At 43.7% G+C, this 19630-nt stretch overlaps 1 protein-coding gene across 1 annotated transcript in view; it reads left to right on the forward strand.

Annotated features, from left to right (window-relative positions):
* Positions 1 to 19630, forward strand: part of LOC126095508 (uncharacterized) — a 346398-nt gene that overhangs the window by 190382 nt on the left and 136386 nt on the right. Inside the window, exon 4 of the mRNA XM_049910294.1 lies at positions 3843 to 4108. Within this exon, the coding sequence (XP_049766251.1) occupies positions 3843 to 4108 (266 nt within the window). The remainder of the gene's footprint in view (positions 1 to 3842; positions 4109 to 19630) is intronic.

Here is a 19630-nt window from a genome sequence, read left to right on the forward strand (position 1 = left end):
AAACAGATGCTCGATCGTGTTGAAAGATGCAATCGCCATCACCGAATTGCTCTTCAACAGTGGGAAGCAAGAAGGTGCTTAAGACATCAATGTAGGCCTGTGCTGTGATAGCGCCACGCAAAACAACGAGGGGTGCAAGCCCCCTCCATGAAACACACGACCACACCATAACATCATCGCCTCCGAATTTTACTGTTGGCACTACACACGCTGGCAGATGACGTTCACCAGGCATTCGCCATACCCACACCGTGCCATCGGATCGCCACATTGTGTACCGTGATTCGTCACTCTACACAACGTATTCCACTGTTCAGTCGTTCACACTCCTTAAAACAGGCGAGGCGGCGTTTGGCATTTACCGATGTGTGGCTTATGAGCAGCCGCTCGACCATGAAAAATCCACGTTTTCTCACCTCCCGCCTAACTGTCATAGTACGTGCAGTGGATCCTGATGCAGTTTTGAATTCCTGCGTCATAGTCTGGATAAATGTCTATCCATTACCCGTTACGACCCTCTTCAACTGTCGGCGGTCTCTGTCAGTCAACAGACGAGGTCGGCCTGTACGCTTTTGTTCTGTACGTCTCCCTTCACGTTTCCACATCACTGTCACATCGGAATCAGTGAACATAGGGATGCTTAGGAGCGTAGGAATCTCGCTTACAGACGTTTTACACAAGTGACACCCAATCACCTGACAACGCTCGAAGTCCGTGAGTTCAGCGGAGTGCTCCGTTCTGCTCTCTCACGAAGTCTAATGACTACTGAGGTCGCTGATAGGGAGTACGTGGCAGTAGGTGGCAGCACAATGCACATAATATGAAAAACGTATTTTTTGGGGGTGTCCGGATACTTCTGATCACATAGTGTATGCTGTGCATCTCAAGAGGGCATATTCAACATCTACGAAAAGGTATGAAAAAAATTTTGTGTTTCCCGTTCATCGAAAAACAAAATGCATTGTATATGTTTATAAGTATCAGAACCGTAAAATTACTACTGGTTGACCAAAGGTTATTAATCTCAATCAGTACACAAAATGTGAAGTGGAAGTAGGTGCCAAGGAATAACTGGTGCAATTACACACAACTTTGAGTAACACTCTTTATTCAAGTTTAGTGCAAGACCTTACGATATTTAAAAAAAAACAACAATCATTTAACAAATAAGTCACAATTTACGATAGGAAAGGTCTTTTAAATTATTAAATTATTATAAAAAATTTCACGCCAGTAAAAGGCAAGTACAGGCGAGCAATTTAACGTATACAACGCGACGCTGTATAATATTTCAAGCTCAGCTAAATTACAGGTCAATTTCACTCCATTCATTAAATGGCGCACAATCTAACTTGTCTGCAACATATAAAGACAATCCTGTTTACAAAAGTTCTCAAACTAGAAAAACCAAAACGCATGAGTCATGCACACGGGGGGACATTCACAGTTAGTAACATTAACTTTTCCAAAATATATATAAAAAAATAAATTTTACAAATTTCTGACAGTTAACTTACGACAAACACACATGCTCGCCAGGTAGGACTTGCGAACTTTTACAACGTTCTTCTTTCAATGCAACAATTTCTACCCGTAAAGAAATGGCAAACTTTTGCATGGCAAGAAAACACACTCTACCTGTACAAAACACATCAGCACGTTGAGTAAAAGCCTTAAAAGGTATTGAATTGAAAAACACACAACAGTTTCTGCCGACTAGAAACAATATAAAAAATCCACTATGGCGTACATTAACCTTGCTTGATTATAGCCAAATATACATAAACACAAATTTACGTAAGTTACAGCTTCCAGATGAGCAGGAATTCGTTATGCAATTGACTAGTTCTCACCACGAGGCAAAAGGAATTTTTCTTCTTTCTTAGAGTACCTTTTGCACGTGAGTCTAGTAATATTAGTTATGGCAGGCGAGAGAATGGATCAGGTCTTAGTGCCTTGCATTTTAAACAGTACAGTTATTGGTGCCTTAGACTTTCACAGACATGGCAGAGGCTAACAGTCGAATAAACCCGTAGGTAAGCTGGGAGGGGAAAGAAGCAATCCGAACCACAGATTTACTCTGATTCCCCCCCCCCCCCCCACTTTCGTCCTCAAAAGGGGACAAACGGACCACCCTTTCTAATATTACCACCTTCCCGCGGGTGGGCAGACAAGAATGAATGGCGGGAAACCCCCCAAAAAATACGGCTGGTATAATTAACAAGGATAAGTAAATTGAATTCAATTAAACTTCATATAATCTGTTAACAATCAGTACTCAACTTCTGGTGCGTTACGAGTCCCAGGACTGAACCAACGCACCACCTCCAAATGCTCTGGCGAGCCGCCCGCTGCCAGCCGTTTCAACGGACGCAGGAAGGCGCGCCGATTTTCAGAACCTCCTCGCCGGTCGACAGCATACGGCCGAACTGGAGATTAGGCCCCTTGCGGACCCACGCTCAGGAAGATTCCTTTCGCGACGAGCAGTTAACGCCCCATACCACGGAGCCGCTGCTCACGACGCTTACGCTGATGTCCCTCTAGCACTGGGAGAGAAGTCGCTTCTTGATGCCCCCACTGCCAACTCTCCACGAGAGCCCATACAGTCACTTCTTAAACCCACGCGAAAAGCCCACTTTTCCCCTTTCCCGCTAGAGGGAGACACCGAAGCCTTCAATTGCGACAACGGTGCCACCGCCAGAAAACAGAGGGCGACTGCTACACGCTACGGGCTGCGGTGCGCTTTTCAAAGCTCGTTTTACTACGGCCCAGTGAACTCTTTAATAATCACTATTTACCGAACTTTTTTTGGGACAGATACTCCGTAGCTCCGAATCGTAGAAAAACTAGTCGTCGGAAAACTTCTACACCTTCATCTACGCCCCATACCACGGAGCCGCCGCTTACGCTGATGCCGCGGTCTGCGTGCTGTCCCTCTAGCACCGGCAGAGAAGCGGTTTTTTGATGCCCCCGACTCTTCACGAGAGGCCACACAGCCACTTCCTAAACTGACGCGAACATCCTACTTTTCCCCCTTTCCCGCTAGAGCAGGCTCGTCCAAACTGTGCCCCTGGGGCGCTAGTGCCGAAATTTCACTACTCTACATTTTTTGGTGTTGCGCTCTTTTTCATTCATATATATTCCAAGATGGTATTTGGTCTTTCGGACATGTCCGAAAGAACAGATACCATTGGTGACCATGCAGCTCGTTAGAATGAAATTACAATGAAATGAACACCCTTAGCTGCTTACAGGCGTTGACATACGTCAACGGGCACAGATAAACATGTGTGCCCCGACCGGGACTCGAACCCGGAATCTCCTGCTTACATGGCAGACGCTCTATCCATCTGAGCCACCGCTCATACGTTGAGAATGTGGGTTTCGCGTGCCCGAGACAGTCCCTGCAGTCGCGCTATCCTCTGTGTCCACGGTGGCTCAGATGGATTAGCCGGCACGGTAGCTCAGCGTGTTCGGTCAGAGGGTTAGCTGCCCTCTGTAATAAAAAAACTGAGTTAATCGATCGACAACGAACTTAAAAGGGTATTTTACGACGTCCGCCCCGAGCAGATGCGACGAACATCAGTGAAAAAAAAAGATGGATAGAGCGTCTGCCATGTAAGAAGGAGGTCCCGGGTTCGAGTCCCGATTGGGGCACACATTTTCATCTGTCCCCGTTGACGTATGTCAACGCCTGTAAGCAGCTAAGGGTGTTCATTTCATTGTAATTTCACTTTTTCATTTAGTGTATTTTTCCACTTCGTACCTCTGCTGTCGTAGATTCACAGAATACGTAACATGCGAAAGGGTTCGGCAGGTAAGTGGCGTGTGGCTGTGCGCAGGCAGCAGGAGCGCCACCTGGGCCTGGTGAACGCGACGGCGGCGGCGCCGGCGGGTCGGCTGCGGCGGGCGCCGGCCGGGCCGGTGTCGGTGCGGCTGCTGGAGGCGGCGCCGCTGGCCGGCGAGGACGCGCCGCTGCGCCTCGTGTACGCCGTCAGCGTGGGCGGCCGGCCCGTGCCCGCCGTCGCCGCCGCCTACGACATGCGGCTGCTCTCCGACGCCGAGGTGTCCGCCGAGCTGGGCATGCCCGTGCTCACCAAGGCAGAGCGTGAGTCCGCGCCTCCACCACCCGCCGCTGCCGCCGCTACTGTCCGCAGCCTGGCTTCTGCACTCACACACCGCGCCGCCCACGCTTCTCACGACGCTACGAGGAAAATGCTGTACGCTTCACCAATTATCACGTCTCCTGACTCACTGACTAGAAAGCAACTAGCACTGTTACTTCTCATTTTTCTTTAGGGTCACCAGTCCTCTGACTGGTTTGCCCGTGACGACTTGCTCTCCTGTAGCATTTACACCCCAAGTCCTCAATTGGAACTACACTACTGGCCATTAAAGTTGCTACACCAAAAAGAAATGCAGATGATAAACGGGTATTCATTGGACGAATCTATTATACTAGAACTCACATGTGATTACATTTTCACGCAATTTGGGTGCATAGATCCTGAGAAATCAGTACCCAGAACAACCACCTCTGGTCGTAATAACGGCATTGATACGCCTGGGCATGGATTCAAACGGAGCTTGGATGTCGTGTACAGGTACAGCTGCCCGTGCAGCTTCAACACGATACCACAGTTCATCAAGAGTAGCGACTGGCTATTGTGACGAGCCAGTTGCTCGGCCACCATTGACCAGACGTTTTCAATTGGTGAGAGATCTGGAGACTGTGCTGGCCAGGGCAGCAGACGAACATTTTCTGTATCCAGAAAGACCCGTACAGGACCTGCAACATGCGATCGTGCACTATCCTGCTGAAATGTAGGGTTTCGCAGGGATCGAATGAAGGGTAGAGCCACGGGTCGTAACACATCTGAAATGTAACGTCCACTATTCAGAGTGCCGTCAATGCGAACAAGAGGTGACCGAGGCGTGTAGCCAATGGCACCCCATACCATCACGCCGGGTAATACGCCAGTATAGCGATGATGAATACACGCTTCCAATGTGCGTTCACCGCGATGGTACCAAACACGGATGCGACCTTCATGATACTGTAAACAGAACCTGGATTTATACGAAAAATGACGTTTTGCCATTGGTGCACCTAGCTTCGTCGTTGAGCACACCATCACAGGCGCTCCTGTCTGTGATGCAGCGTCAAGGGTAACCGCAGCCGTGGTCTTCGAGCTGATAGTCCATGCAGCTGCAAACGTCGTCGAACTGTTCCTGCAGATGGTTGTTGTCTTGCAAACGTCCCCATCTGTTGACTCAGGGATCGAGACGTGGCTGCATGATCCGATACAGCCATGCGGATAAGATGCCTGTCATCTCGACTGCTAGTGATACGAGGCCGTTGGGATCCAGCACGGCGTTTCGTATTACCCTCCTGAAGCCACCGATTCCATATTCTGCTGACAGTCATTGGATCTCGACCAACGCGAGCAGCAATGTCGCGATACGATAAACCGCAATCGCGATAGGCTACAATCCGACCTTTATCAAAGTTGGAAACGTGATGGTACCCATTTCTCCTCCTTACACGAGGCATCACAACAACGTTTCACCAGGCAACGGCGGTCAACTGCTGTTTGTATATGAGAAATCGATTGGAAACTTTCCTCGTGTCAGTACGTTGTAGGTGTCGCCACAGGCGCCAACCTTGTGTGAATGTTCTGAGCCGGCCGCGATGGTCTAGCGGTTCTAGGGGCTCAGTCCGGAACCGCGCGACTGCTACGGTCGCAGGTTCGAATCCTGCCTCGGGCATGGATGTGTGTGATGTTCTTAGGTTAGTTAGGTTTAAGTAGTTCTAAGTTCTAGGGGTCTGATGACCACAGATGTTATGTCCCATAGTGCTCAGAGCCATTTGAACCATTTGAATGTTCTGAAAAGCTAATCATTTGCATATCACAGCATCTTTTTCCTGTCGGTTAAATTTCGCGTCTGTAGCACGTCATCTTCGTGGTGTAGCAATTTTAGTGGCCAGTAGTTTATTCAGATCTTTGTCATTCCCTACAGATTTCACAACTCTAGAGCTGCCTCTTGTACCGTGGAAGTTATTACCTCATGACGCATTTCCTATCACCCTGTCGCGTTTTCTTACCACTATTTTCCACGTATTTCATTCCTTTCCGATTCTACGGAGTACATCCTCAGAGTCATTACCCCACCAAATTTTCGACACGCTGCTATAGCACACATTTCAAACGACTCTATTCTCTTCGTTTCCGGTTTTCCCATAGTCTACGATAACTTCCATGTAATGCTTTGCTCCAGCTGCACATTCTCACAAACTGCTTGCACCTCTGTTCAGCCAATGTCTAATAATAGTTTACTGCTTTTGGCCAGGAATACCCTCTTTGCCGGTGCGATTCTTCCTTTTAAGTCCTCCATTCTTCGTTCATCATGCATTCTTTTGCTTCCAACGTACTGTAGTAGATTTTCTTCACTTCGTCTACTCCGTTGTCCCCAATTTTGATGGTAATTTTCACACTGTTCTCATTTCTGCCACTCCTCGTTACATTCATCTCTCTTCAGTTTACTCTCAATACTCTTTCTGTGCCCAGTAGACTGTTCGTTCAGTCAGTATCTCCTGTAATTCTTTCTCGGTTTCACTGATGGTAGTAATGTCATCGGCGAAGTTTATCATTAATATTCCTTCAGCCTGAGTTTTAACCCCTTTACTGAACCTATTATTTACTTCTCTTCTTGCTTCTTAGATGTAAATGTTAAACAGTAGGGGAGAAAGACTGCATCCTTGCCTTACACCCTTTTCATTCTAAGTGTTTCGTTCTTGGTCTTCCGTGCCCATTGTTCCTTCTTATACCTATTGCATATTACCTGTATATCCCTATAGCGTACGTCTACTTTCCTCAGAATTTTGAAAATCTTGGACCATTTTAAATTGCCGAACGCTTCCTATGAACATGTCTTCAGTTTTCTTAAATCTTGCTTCCATTACCAAGCGCAATACCCTCTCCAATGCCTCTACCTTTCGTAAAGCACAACTGATCATCACCGAAAAGATTCTCAATTTTTTTTTCCATTTTGTTGGTAGCAAAATCTCAGAATACACAAATAACAATCCGTAAATATTTCAGGAGCTCGCATAATGCCTGTAGGGTTCCCTAACGTGCGTTGTGCAGTTTCTTTTGCTTCGAAGGAGGCATTTCCTGTAAGTTTGCCCACATATCACGGTGTTCTTTTGAATTCCTTTCAGGCATATGATGAGCGGTTTTAATCACCAACTCGAAAAAACAAAAAATCCTTGACCATGAAACCAGACGCTACATATTTCTCCCAACAATGGATGACTTGTTTGAAGGCACTGGCTGTTTGAGGAACGATCCATCTCGAAAATCACGTCTACGTCATTCAGCAACTGCCTGCCATGCAATGATTTTTTTATCCGAGGAAAGAGGAAGATGCCACTCAGATTCATGTCTGAAGAATCTGGGGTGTTAGGCAAAATCTGATAGACCAAATAAGCAGCATATTTCACTGTTTTCTGTGCAGAATGTGCAGGGGCGTTGTCGTGGAGCAAAAAGGCCATCTCGGACAGCTCCCTGTGATGCTGTCTAGACAGTCTCCGGTGACAGATGTACATGACACTTCGCTCATTGAGAACATAATCTGTTAACATCATACCATGACAGTCCCAAAAAGCACTCTACATCGTCTTGGCAGAAGATTGTTATAGTAGTAGGGAAATGGGGGCAAAAATTGATATGCAAATTAATTACATTGATCAATTAATTACCCCACAACCATGCCCACCCCCACACCCAGATGACATCATGTGTTCTCGTCAGCCTGCACGTGGGTCCCAGCCGCGTCCTACACCCAAACATTCTCCAATCTACCCTAATGGTGGGAATTTCGAATTTTGCTGGAAATTTCAAATTTTCATGGCAATTCCGAATTTTGGCCGGAATTTCGAATTTTAGCGCGAATTTCTTTGTTACAGGGTTGTACTCACATCCCATCCCACCCGGGAAATGGTGTGAAATTAAAAATAGGAGTGCCCTTTCTGGAACTCGAACCGTGGTACTCCTGGAAGGAAAGCCCAAGTGCACCCCCTAATGGAATTACACCACCAGAGGCGCTTGAAATTGGCGTGAAATTAAAAATGGCGGTGCCATTTCTGGGACTATAACTCTGGTCCTTCTGGATAGAAATCCCAAGTGCTCCATCCAACATATAGAAACTGTCCAGAAACAGGAGAGGAAGGTCAGGTTAGTGTGCTTTTTTCTGTTGGGAAACTGACATAAATATCGGTCCTAATTACGTAATTGATCATACATACCGCCCTAATTACACAACTATACACATAATGCTACGAAAGGACTGCCTAAATCGGAATGCAGCTCAAAAATTGATGATGCCATACAACTGGTGTTATCCTTCTGGGAAAAAATTTCTTAATATCACTCAAACTAGTGACAGCCACACTCTAACTGTATCCTTCACCTACAAACTGGCGGGAAAAAGACTGGGGTGTAAGGTAGAATCTTCATTCTTTTTCGAGGGAAATATGTTCAACCGACGAGATGCAAGTGTATCACATGTAAGCATACAGCTGAGGACTGTATCTGTCACCTTTTGACGTCAGAGTTTCCTACAGATACCTGCTCAACAATCACCCTGCAGCCCAAGTAATCGAGGCCAATACACGCTACCCCAACTGATGGAAAAAGCATCACTGTTCTAATTACGCATCGAGATTGTCCTGAAAAAAAAAAAAAACAGCATTCATGATGAAGGGGTCATAATGCAACACATGTACGGGGGAAAATTGTCATCATAAAAGATTGTAAAGAGTGCGATAGTTGTGCGTGCGTTGTCCTCGATGTTTGATCACAAGCTGCCGAAAATTAGAGGCCTCTCTTACCTCCCCTCATCCCTCCCCCTCCTCCCTCCCTCCAACTATGGGGAACATAGGTTTTCTCATACGGTCAACTGCTCCCGGCAAGTGGTTTTTCTGTGGCCACCAACCATCCCTTTGCGATCGCTGCCGCACCCGGCTGTCCGCCATAACCCACACATGCTGACCGCTTTGAAGCAATTGTCATTTGCCAACACAAAAGCATGTATAATCAACTAAACAGTAGGAAATAAATGGATAGCCGCCACAAGTGCAACTAGTTGTCTAAAATACAACGACCTGCCTCACCCCCACAAGCCGCCCTTCCTGGTCAGGGAAGTACAACTGCATCGGCGATATCATACGGACTAGGCACACCCTCGCCAACACCTCCAATAGGCCTGTCGTTCTGCAACGGAGAACGCTTTTATTTAAGGTCAACGCAACTCTTTCTTGCAATCTATTAAAATTAATTTTCAGAAAGACTTAACTCCTCTCGAACAACAACAATATTTCGGAGAACGCTCCAGATCGCTTTTTCAAACGACTAGCTGCTTCGCTGAGTGCTTCGCTGCTTTTCTGCGACCCACTGCCACCTGTCTGTGGTCACTGATCTCATCTCCGAGGTCGCCAACACAAAAGGTAGATGTAGCAGCACTGCCCCACCACTGGTCGGATAGCGGCTGTGTCCGGCGACCACCCTCAGCAGACTGACCCCCCATGCCCCAGCAGCATTCCGTTCTGCGATGGAGGATAATTGTATTTAACGTCAATGCATCTCTTGTAATCTAGCATCTGTTAAAAAGGAGAACACAATCGCGACGATAATAAATGTCCTCTTTCCACGAAAATAGGCACAGTTCATTTTCTTTTAGTTTTATGAGCAAAATCAGTATAGCTTTTACGTTCGGTTGCAGGATACAATTCGCTTCTCATTATTTTGTGATGTCCAACGAAGTGTGCAATCACCGATCACAAATGATCAGCAGGGACATTTCCATCCTCTGTAAAATCAGGAAAAAAATATCTTCCACTATTTTGCTGCGAAAATTACCGATCACCACAGAATGTCCTTGTTGTTTTTTTGGAAACTGTAATCAGAGTAAAGAAAAAGCGAGAATTTAAAATCCAAAGAAAAAACATCCATATTAAGCAGTTTCTTTCAGCTTGAAGGACAAATTACACGACCTGAGAGCATCTCTCGTGTTCAGACCAGTGTCTGTAAATAAACTGTCATGCAAGCTTGTATTACAAACATTTCAGACACGTGAAATAACACTAGCGAATACAATCTTTCACGCCATTTGCTCACATTTCAGAAAGAAATCACAATCATTTCACGTTCAGCAACAACAAACTATAATTCAAGAGGACGTAGCTGTTTTGTACACTATGGCAGGTCTCGTTTTACCAGTGTGATGCTGTATCATACTCGTGTTTATGAAACAAATCGTGAGAGCCTGTCTTGCAATAGAACCTCCTGTAAGATTTTACCATATGTCTCTCTCTTCCGTTACACTGAAAGCAGTTGCTGTCTGCATGCTTACATTTTATATTTTTGATGCATGAGTCACCTCTACCGACTCATCTGTAAAGGTTCTATCATACAGAAGCAGATTCTCTCTAGTTTTGTAAGCAATTTGATCATCACAGTCTGTCTCACGAAATCTGCTCACATGTCGGGAAAAAAGAAACACTATCATCTCTAGGTTCTACAACGAGCTATAATGCATATGGTGTCTACTTTATAATTAGATGTTATCAAGTATGAAATAACACAGAATGTGCGGTAACACACATTTTTTAAACATGCAATCGTGACAGTTTTAATAAAAACAGTCATGATTCCACGAGATTAGATGCACCCAATTCCTGTTAGTTTAATGATCAAAATCGGTGTATTTTTGAAAGAATTATCTCCATCCAAACTTTAACCAGTTATAGCGCTCCATGTAATTTACTGCATCCGTCTCTTGTGGTATATCGAAAAACAATTACTGTCTGCTTGTTGTCGTCGAGCATATTACATAAATGTTCATCACTCCAATGGAGCTGCTTTCGAAGCCTCTGCACAGGTCTGCATGAAGTTTAGTCGTCTGTATTGGAGAAAGACCATATACAACAGACTATCAATCCCACGAGAGGGTTCCTATATTCTTCCTTCACAAACAGTTTAATACATTGAAACTTGCTGGCAGATTAAAACTGTGTGCCGGACCGAGACTCGAACTCGGGACCTTTAACTTTCGCGAGCAAGTGCTCTACCAACTGAGCTACGCAAGCACAACTCACGCCCCGTCCTCACAGTCCTCACAGCTTTACTTCTGCCAGTACCTCGTCACCTACCTTCCAAACTTTACAGAAGCTCTCCTGCGAACCTTGCAGACCTAGCACTCCTGAAAGAAAGGAGAGCACTTCCCCGCGAAAGGAAAAGGTCCCGAGTTCGAGTCTCGGTCCGGCACACAGTTTTAATCTGCCAGGAAGTTTCATATCAGCGCACACTCCACTACAGAGTAAAAATCTCATTCTGGAGTTTAATTCATTGTTTTTTCAGTGTTAACACATCCAATCAGTGTACACTGCCATACACTTTGTTTTTTTTTCTGTCATGACTTCGAAGTCTGCGTCAGCTGCTGCTAAGCCAACATTAACACATCTAGATCCTTTGGCTCTCACAGAAAGCTGAACACTGCATTCTGTAAACTATGCAGCTCCCAGAACACGCAGGTTGGTAGAAATAAAACACAGATGCGATGTTTCTTACTGACAACTATATGGAAGGCATCGTAGCATAATTGAAACTGGAAGTTTGCGGTCTTGTAGAGCGTTTCCTACAGCTATCCGAAGGTGCTGACCTGTACAGTTAATCTCATCTTCCACAGCGACAGGGTAGCGGATGTTTCGGTGTTTCCTTTTGCAGAGCATTGCTTTCCTTATTTTGCATCCATGTACAGTCGTGGACAAAACGAGCGAGACCCCTCGTTTTTTCGTTATGCTGATCCGCAGAGGTTCGAATTCTGCTACACAGCATAACAGGCAAGGAGACGAAGTGCTACCAACATACTATACACAGGCGTGAAATTGAAAAACTATCCGAATTATGTCAGACTGTTTGCAATCATGTGTAAGACTATATTAATGCTGATTAGTGTGTTAAACACAACACGTAAATATATGATATAAATGAAAGAAGAAACGCTAATTAGTATGAATTTCAGCTTATCGAGATAACGTAACTGTTTTAGTAATACAAAGTACCCCAGATCGTTACGAATTAGCAAAATAACATGCGCATTCGGACGCGAAACGGTCCGTGTCAACGTTCAGACCAGTCATACTGGATTACTGTTGCTGACCTACCATGAAAGTGTGCAAATTTAGCAATGAGTGAAGATTCATAACGAAATTCAGCTAAAAATCATTCAGTGCCACACTTAAGTCAATACAGTTATTGACAGAAGAGGAAAAAGTAGGCGGTAAAAAGTATGAAATTCTACGAGAGTTTATGTGTGTGTGCAATCTTATGGGGCTTAACTGCTAAGGTCATCAGTGCCTAAGCTTACACACTACTTAACCTAAATTATCCTAAGGACAAACACACACACCCATGCCCGAGGAAGGACTCGAATCTCCGCCGGGACCATACGAGAGTTTCAGGAGCAGATGTTGACTCTGGTCACAATTTATTGGTAATGAACTGCAGATTAAAATTGAAGAAATGCAAAAAGATGGGAATTTAAGGAGATGGGACCTGGATAAACTGAAAGAACCAGAAAGTTTCAGAGGAAGTATTAGGGAACGACTGACAAGAACAGGCGAAAGGAATACAGTAGAAGAAGAATGGGTAGCTTTGAGAGATGAACTATTGAAGGCAGCAGAGGACCAAGTAGGTAAAAAGACGAAGGCTAGTAGAAATCCTTGGGTAGCACAACAGATATTGAATTTAATCGATGAAAGTAGAAAATATAAAAATGCAATAAAGGAGGCATGCGACAGGAAGTGCAAAATGGCTAAGCAGAAATGGCTAGAGGACAAACGTAAGGATGTAGAAGCATATATCACTAGGGGTAAGATAGATACTGCCTACAGGAAAATTAAAGAGACCTTTGGAGAAAAGAGAATCACCCGTATGTATATCAAGAGCGCAGATGGAACACCAGTCGTAAGCAAAGAAGGAAAGCAGAAAGATGGAAGGAGAATATAGAGGGTCTATACAAGGGAGATGTACTTGAAGGCAATATTATGGAAATGGAAGAAAATATAGATGAAGATCAGATGGGAAATATGATACTGCCTGAAGAATGTGACAAAGTCCTAAATGGAAACAAGGCCCTGGGTCAGCCAGCCATAGCAAACTCTTCCACGTGGCGATCAAGATGCATGAGACAGGTTGAAATACCAACAGACTTCAAGAAGAATATAGTAATCCCAATTACAAAGAACGTAGGTGCTGACAGATGTGAAAATTACCGAACTATCATTTTCACAAGTCATTTTTTTGCAAAATACTTACACGAATCCTTTACAGAAGAACGAAAAAACTGGTAGGAGTCGACCTCTGGGAAGATCAGTTTGGATTCCGGAGACATATATGTACACGCAAGGCAATACTACCCTACGATTTATGTAGATTAAGGAAAAATAAACCTACGTTTGTAGCATTTGTAGACTTTTTGAGGATAATGGAATGCAATCGAATTAAACCAAGTGTTTCTGAGGGAATTAGATTAGGAAATGAGACACTTACAGTAGTAGATGAGTTTTGCCATTTGGGAAACAAAATAACTGATGACGGTCGAAATAGGAAGGATATAAAATGCAGACTGATAATGGCAAGAAAAGCGTTCGTGAAGAAGAGAAATTTGTTTACATCGAATACAGAATTAAGTGACAGGAAGTCCTTTCTGAAAGTATTTGTATAGAGCGTAGCCATGTATGGAAGTGAAACGTGGATGATAAGCATTTTAGACAAAAAGAGACTAGAAGCTTTTGAGATGTGGTGCTACGGAAGAATGCTGAAAGTTAGATGGATACACCACGTAGCTAATGAGGAGGTATTGAATAGAATTGGTGAAAAGAGAAATTTGTGGGACAACCTGACCAGAAGAAGGGATCGGTTGGTAGGACACATTCAGAGGCTGAGGGGGGGGGGGGGGAATCGTAGAGGGAGACCAAGAGATGAATACAGTAAGCAGATTCAGAATGTTGCAGGTTGCAGTAGTTACTCGGACATGTAGAGGCTGGTACAGGATAGAGTAGCTTGGAGAGCTGCATCAAACCAGTCTTTGGACTGAAGACCACAGCAACATCATGTTCTTGGTTGGCCACCACATATGTCATCCGGACGTCCGAGCCGAGAAAGGGCTGGTTATTGAAAGCCACACCACGGGCCAAGCTATAGCATGGTGTATACGACCCGGGACAACCGGGAGATCCGGGAAAAACCCGGCAATTTTTTCATCCAGGAGAAAACCGAGAAAACCCCGGGATATTTTTAGAATTCCGGGAATTTTTCATTGTTTTAGTTTTCAGTTAAATTTTTGTAATTTTGACTGGTAAGAACCGATACTCTAAGAAAGGATATTACTGTATACCGCTACTGCACAATAATACTTCAACAATAAAACATAAACGAGAGAAAAAATCGAAAATAACTTAAAATGCAAAGGAAATGCGTCGTGTACAACAACGACACACAGTGCTCATGCAAGCGTCTGCCAATTGAAAATGTGTCAAAGGCTTTAGGAAGACTATGCAGTGCTCCATAACAACAAATTGCCTCCAATGAGCGTGAAGTCGCAAGTGCTTACATTCGATTTGTTTTAGCAGTTACGCGCGGGCTCATGCGCATTCACAGTTGAGTCACGTTTGAGCAGTAGATTCTCCCGCTTCTGGCAATAGGAATGTGGCTGTTGGCTGTGCAAGTAGTCGCAGCAAGCAGCTAGATGCTACCGGGAAAAGGGGGCGCCAAATTCATATTCTTGAGGAAAAAAAAACTTGTTTCACAAAGCACCTAGCACCCAGCGCACGTTTGTCTATCGATTATTCATATGATTTTGAAACGCTTCCCTGTTGGTTTTTGAACATTTTTGAACACATTTTAAGTTGATTTCTGAATGAATCATAGTTGACTCTTGAATGCATGCATAGTGTACGTGATGTCTCTATCAGGAGAATCCTCGTGGCATCTAGAAATAAACTTACCGCAGACAAAAGGTGACGGAGCTATACGAGTTGAGGGAGTAAAGCCGAACGGATGAGTGCCAATCGCTGTCTGATTATGTGGTTGATTGGGTTTGCGAATGATCAGCATTGCTATAATTACATACGAAATCCATAGATTCAGACTACCAGAATGAGAATAAACGACTGATAGGAATAACAGGTGAGAAAGATTACGTATTATCTTCTAGGTGCAACCAAGAAAAGGGATTTTTGACAGAAAATTTTTGGACAGATCCCTACACTAGTAAGGACCAGAAGTACAGTCCCCGGCTAGCAGCCGCGTAAGTTCTATTCTGGAAGTAACGCGGAAAACGTGTTGTTTGAACACGTAATAACGCCAAACCGGAAAAAAATTCGCGGGGTAACTAAACCTGTGATTCTGGTAGGGTTAGTGAAGCTAATCAGCGAACAAATTTTGACAGTGGCAGCAATAGCTACAGAATTGGTGATGACAAGATTGTTTGTTAGAACGAGGAAGGAGAAGAAACGGGGACATCGATCAAATTATGGAAGAATAAGACGATTCCAAATTTATATAAAAATTTCGTAATACTACTTTTCGATCTCATGCTTGAGAAGCTGGTGCGTATGAATGAAATGTGAAACTATTTCCTAACATAAAGCTTTTTGCTTGTAGTAGGCCTAATGGGCATTTGATATTGGTACTTATTGGATTATAATCTGTCGTGTTTTAAAAATGGCCATTTGTACCAAAACAGTCTCGTTTATTTGGTGTGTTACAAAATTGCTGCCATAGTAGAAAGGCCTATTTTGTTTTATCTAGCAGACAGTGACAAAATAGACGTAATCAGAGCGAGAAACCACACCATTCTTGGGTATTATTTGTATTAACAGCTTTTTCAGTATTAGACAACGACATTTCGATTTTTCATGTAGCAAAACGTTTGACGAACTTTGATGAGGTAATAGCCTCTTTCGCAGAAAGGAAAGCACGCCATGTAAAGCTGTAGCAAAGAATGCTAGGAGCTAAGGTTTGAAGAAATGTGTAATTTCTGCTTATCTCTTGTCAGTATTGGTTTTATATATCCTATATTTAATTTTATGTCACACAAAACAGCAAGTTATTAACTAATAGGCAATAAAGAGTTCAGATTTTCTGAAGAGTTCTTGTTCTCTCGATTACATCCGCTATTAATTGCGAGATTTTTTTCAAGAGGGGCAGGCTGTGAAACCGGCCGACTGGGAGCAGAAGAGGCACCACAGGACATTTCAATTTCCACTCTCCTAAATATAGTTTGGACGTGCGGTAGAAAAATGCTTTATCAAGAGGCGTGGCACTGCGCTTTGGCATACCTAAGACCAAGTAATATGTCTTACATTTCCTCGAATACATATGTTTTATATTTCAGACTTTTGAGAAAGATGTGCGCTACAAGATGAACATATTTTGAAAATTCGATTTTTTTTAGTATTGACCCGGTTCGCAAATGTCGTAGATCCGGGGCTGATGCGCAGATCAGTCTGAGTTACAGTGGATAGTCTCCACGTGATCCGTGTTTACATTTAGTGATTTTGCTGTTTCCCCTTCGTTTACTCTTACGTCAAACGAAAACAAAACGGATATCTGCGGCCGGGAGCTATCAAGTGAATTAAAACACATTGACATAATTGCGGAAGACTGAAATATGTCATTAGTTTCAGATTTTATTTTATTTCCACCTTTCTGACAGTCAAGCATTAATCGCCTTGCGGAACAATGAAGTTATTTTTGTCTGTTTGCTAAAGAAATTTGACTTTTGTTAACCTTTTCCGCAGAGGTAGTCAGTGTATTTGAAACGAAATGTTTGATTCCACAGTACTGCCTAGTTTCAACTGTTCGCTGCATTTCAAGTGCACGTTTTCATCTTTTAGCACGTATGCCATTATGCCATAATAAAGAAACCAAGATGATGTAACACAGTACTGGTGCTCTAAGAAAATTTACGTCCCGAAAACCACACTGAAAACCTTAATATCAGGTCGAGGTCTACTTCATTGGGAATCCCGACATACGAATGTGCCCTTTAAGTAGGCACTTTAAATGTGCACATTTTAATATGGTTCACGAAATTCCGATTCTCTTGTAGTATCCTCTGATGTCTTGTTTCTTTTATGACATAATGCATGATCTTTCAATGTTTTACGCGTACGTAGTACATACGGGCTTCCTACGTCATGATAGCAACCCAAGCGCGGTGTCGCCTGTTATCTGCGCTCTCTGGCAACTGCTGAAACGAATCTATTTCTAACAGATCGCGGTAAGATATTGCGAATAGTGGTTTGAAAAGCGTTACTTTCAAAGTAAATATCCTTTTACGTAAGTTGAACTATGTGCAAGAATGTACCATGAATTTATTAAATCACAGAGCGTTTGACTCTAATTTAAAAATCAACTTTTTGATGACGAGCCATTTAGAAGAATTTCGAACCCTGAAGATCAGACCTTTATGTCATTATTAAAAATTTTACTGGCACATTTGTGTGATATATCTTAAAGTGTAACACGCGCAAATGAGATCAACAGTCAAAGCTTAACTTCTCTTGCAGCTTGAGACCAATATTATATGTGAAAGCTTTGCTTTTCTTGTAGCAACACTGTGTATATTAATTTAAACTATTAACTTTCCCGGTTTGTGTGTTCATACTACTTAACAGTGATGTTGCTGTTGGCTGACTATATCACGTGTCCTTTGCTCTGAATATCCGCTGTCATCGGCTGGCGAGATCACGTGATATGAGCTACGAACTGCTTACAAAAGCGCATCGAAATCTCCGATTTCAATAATTCGGAGAGTAACGTGCAATGTTTAGTGGAATTCCACTGTATGCCTTCATAACACGAAAATACGCAGCGTACATGTAGCTGCACATCAAAGATACTTCCAAAACGTGACTTTTTCCCTGAGTTTCGTTTTGTAAAGTGCCGGAAAATTGTACGCCCGTGTATAAAACCATAACTATTCAAAGGATTGATAAGGGAAAATATACTGTCACCCGGGAGAAAGTGTATTTTTAACCGGGAAATCCGGTAATTTTTTTCCTTGTCCACGTATACACCCTGTACAGTAAGTTGACGGCGTTCCACCATATTCCTGTTATGTCCTCTCATCGTCAGGAAGTAAACATCACATGCTGTAGGGGTCCTGGGGTACGGGAGATGGGCGTGGATGTAACTTCACTCAACGAAAAAGTATTGACCAGGGAAAGCGATGAGGAAATATGCCCCACTGCAATGGGCAGTTGTCGGGAGCGGGCAGCCAGCTCTTTCCATGAGGGTGCCCGAAAAGCTGTGTCGATGTCGGCTTCACAACTTTATCACCGTGTTGACTTAGAGGGCCATCCCAGTGACTTGGACGTTGACAGACGCAGGCCGATGTCGCTGGTGTGTATCAGACCCCCGCTGACGAAGTAGCCAAAGACCACCATCAACCTAAGCCCCATCGTCTTCGACACTGGTAAAATTGTGACGAAATGCGGTATTCTGGATGCCAGGTGAACATTGATATAAGCATCTCTTTTAGCCATGTTTAATGTCAGGAGCAAGTTGACTCTGACGCTAGCGCATATCCCTTGAAGAAGGCGGGTAAACCAATCACGGCAGTCCGCCTGATGTCGCTTATGAAGACAGTCTTCAAACATTTAAGCGTGTCTTGTGATCGGAAAGCGGACACATTCCCTTCTTGGAGGCCCCTGCCTATTACCATTGCTCCTGACGTCGCTAAATTCATTAGCACTTCAGCTTTCCGAGCATGCATCCAGTGCTGGTCCAGACCTCTATATGTCATGCAATCACAATCCAGATGTGGTGTCCGAAAGAACAGACACCATGCAAAATTCGCAGCTGTAAAACATACTGAAACGCCAAGGAAACTGGTATAGGCATGCGTGTTCAAATACAGAGTTTGAAACGTCCCCTTAGAAAAATTTATACAAGACTGTGCTTAAACTGACACACAATATTTTTTAGCGCAACGCAATCTGACTTTCAAAAATCCCTACAAACGAATGGCCCTGACTAACATTAACCTATACGTTTCACAAATCACTTACCTCACAAAAATCTTGGTTACTCGTAGAAAAATTTATACAAGACTGTGCTTAAACTGACACACAATATTTTTTAGCGCAACGCAATCTGACTTTCAAAAATCCCTACAAACGAATGGCCCTGACTAACATTAACCTATACGTTTCACAAATCACTTACCTCACAAAAATCTTGGTTACTCGAACTACTGCAATACAGCGAGCGCCACTACTGCCAGCTAAATAAAAGATTCAAACTACAGAAGGCACTAACTACTGATAGGCATAGTTAGCAAATGAAAGATTTTGATAAAGAACAAACAATGTATTTACCTTAATAGTCATCAAAAGTCATAATATATACAGCAGTTCATGGCATCCATTTTTACAAATTTCAAAACGCCATTTCTCTCCCCACACCCACCACTGCTGGCGGCTCACCTCCAACTGCGCAACGCTACAACGCTACGCGCTGTTCACATTCAGCTGCCCAACACTACAATGGCAGACAAC

Source organism: Schistocerca cancellata, chromosome 8, assembly GCF_023864275.1.
Source record: "Schistocerca cancellata isolate TAMUIC-IGC-003103 chromosome 8, iqSchCanc2.1, whole genome shotgun sequence".
Lineage (NCBI taxonomy): Eukaryota > Metazoa > Arthropoda > Insecta > Orthoptera > Acrididae > Schistocerca > Schistocerca cancellata.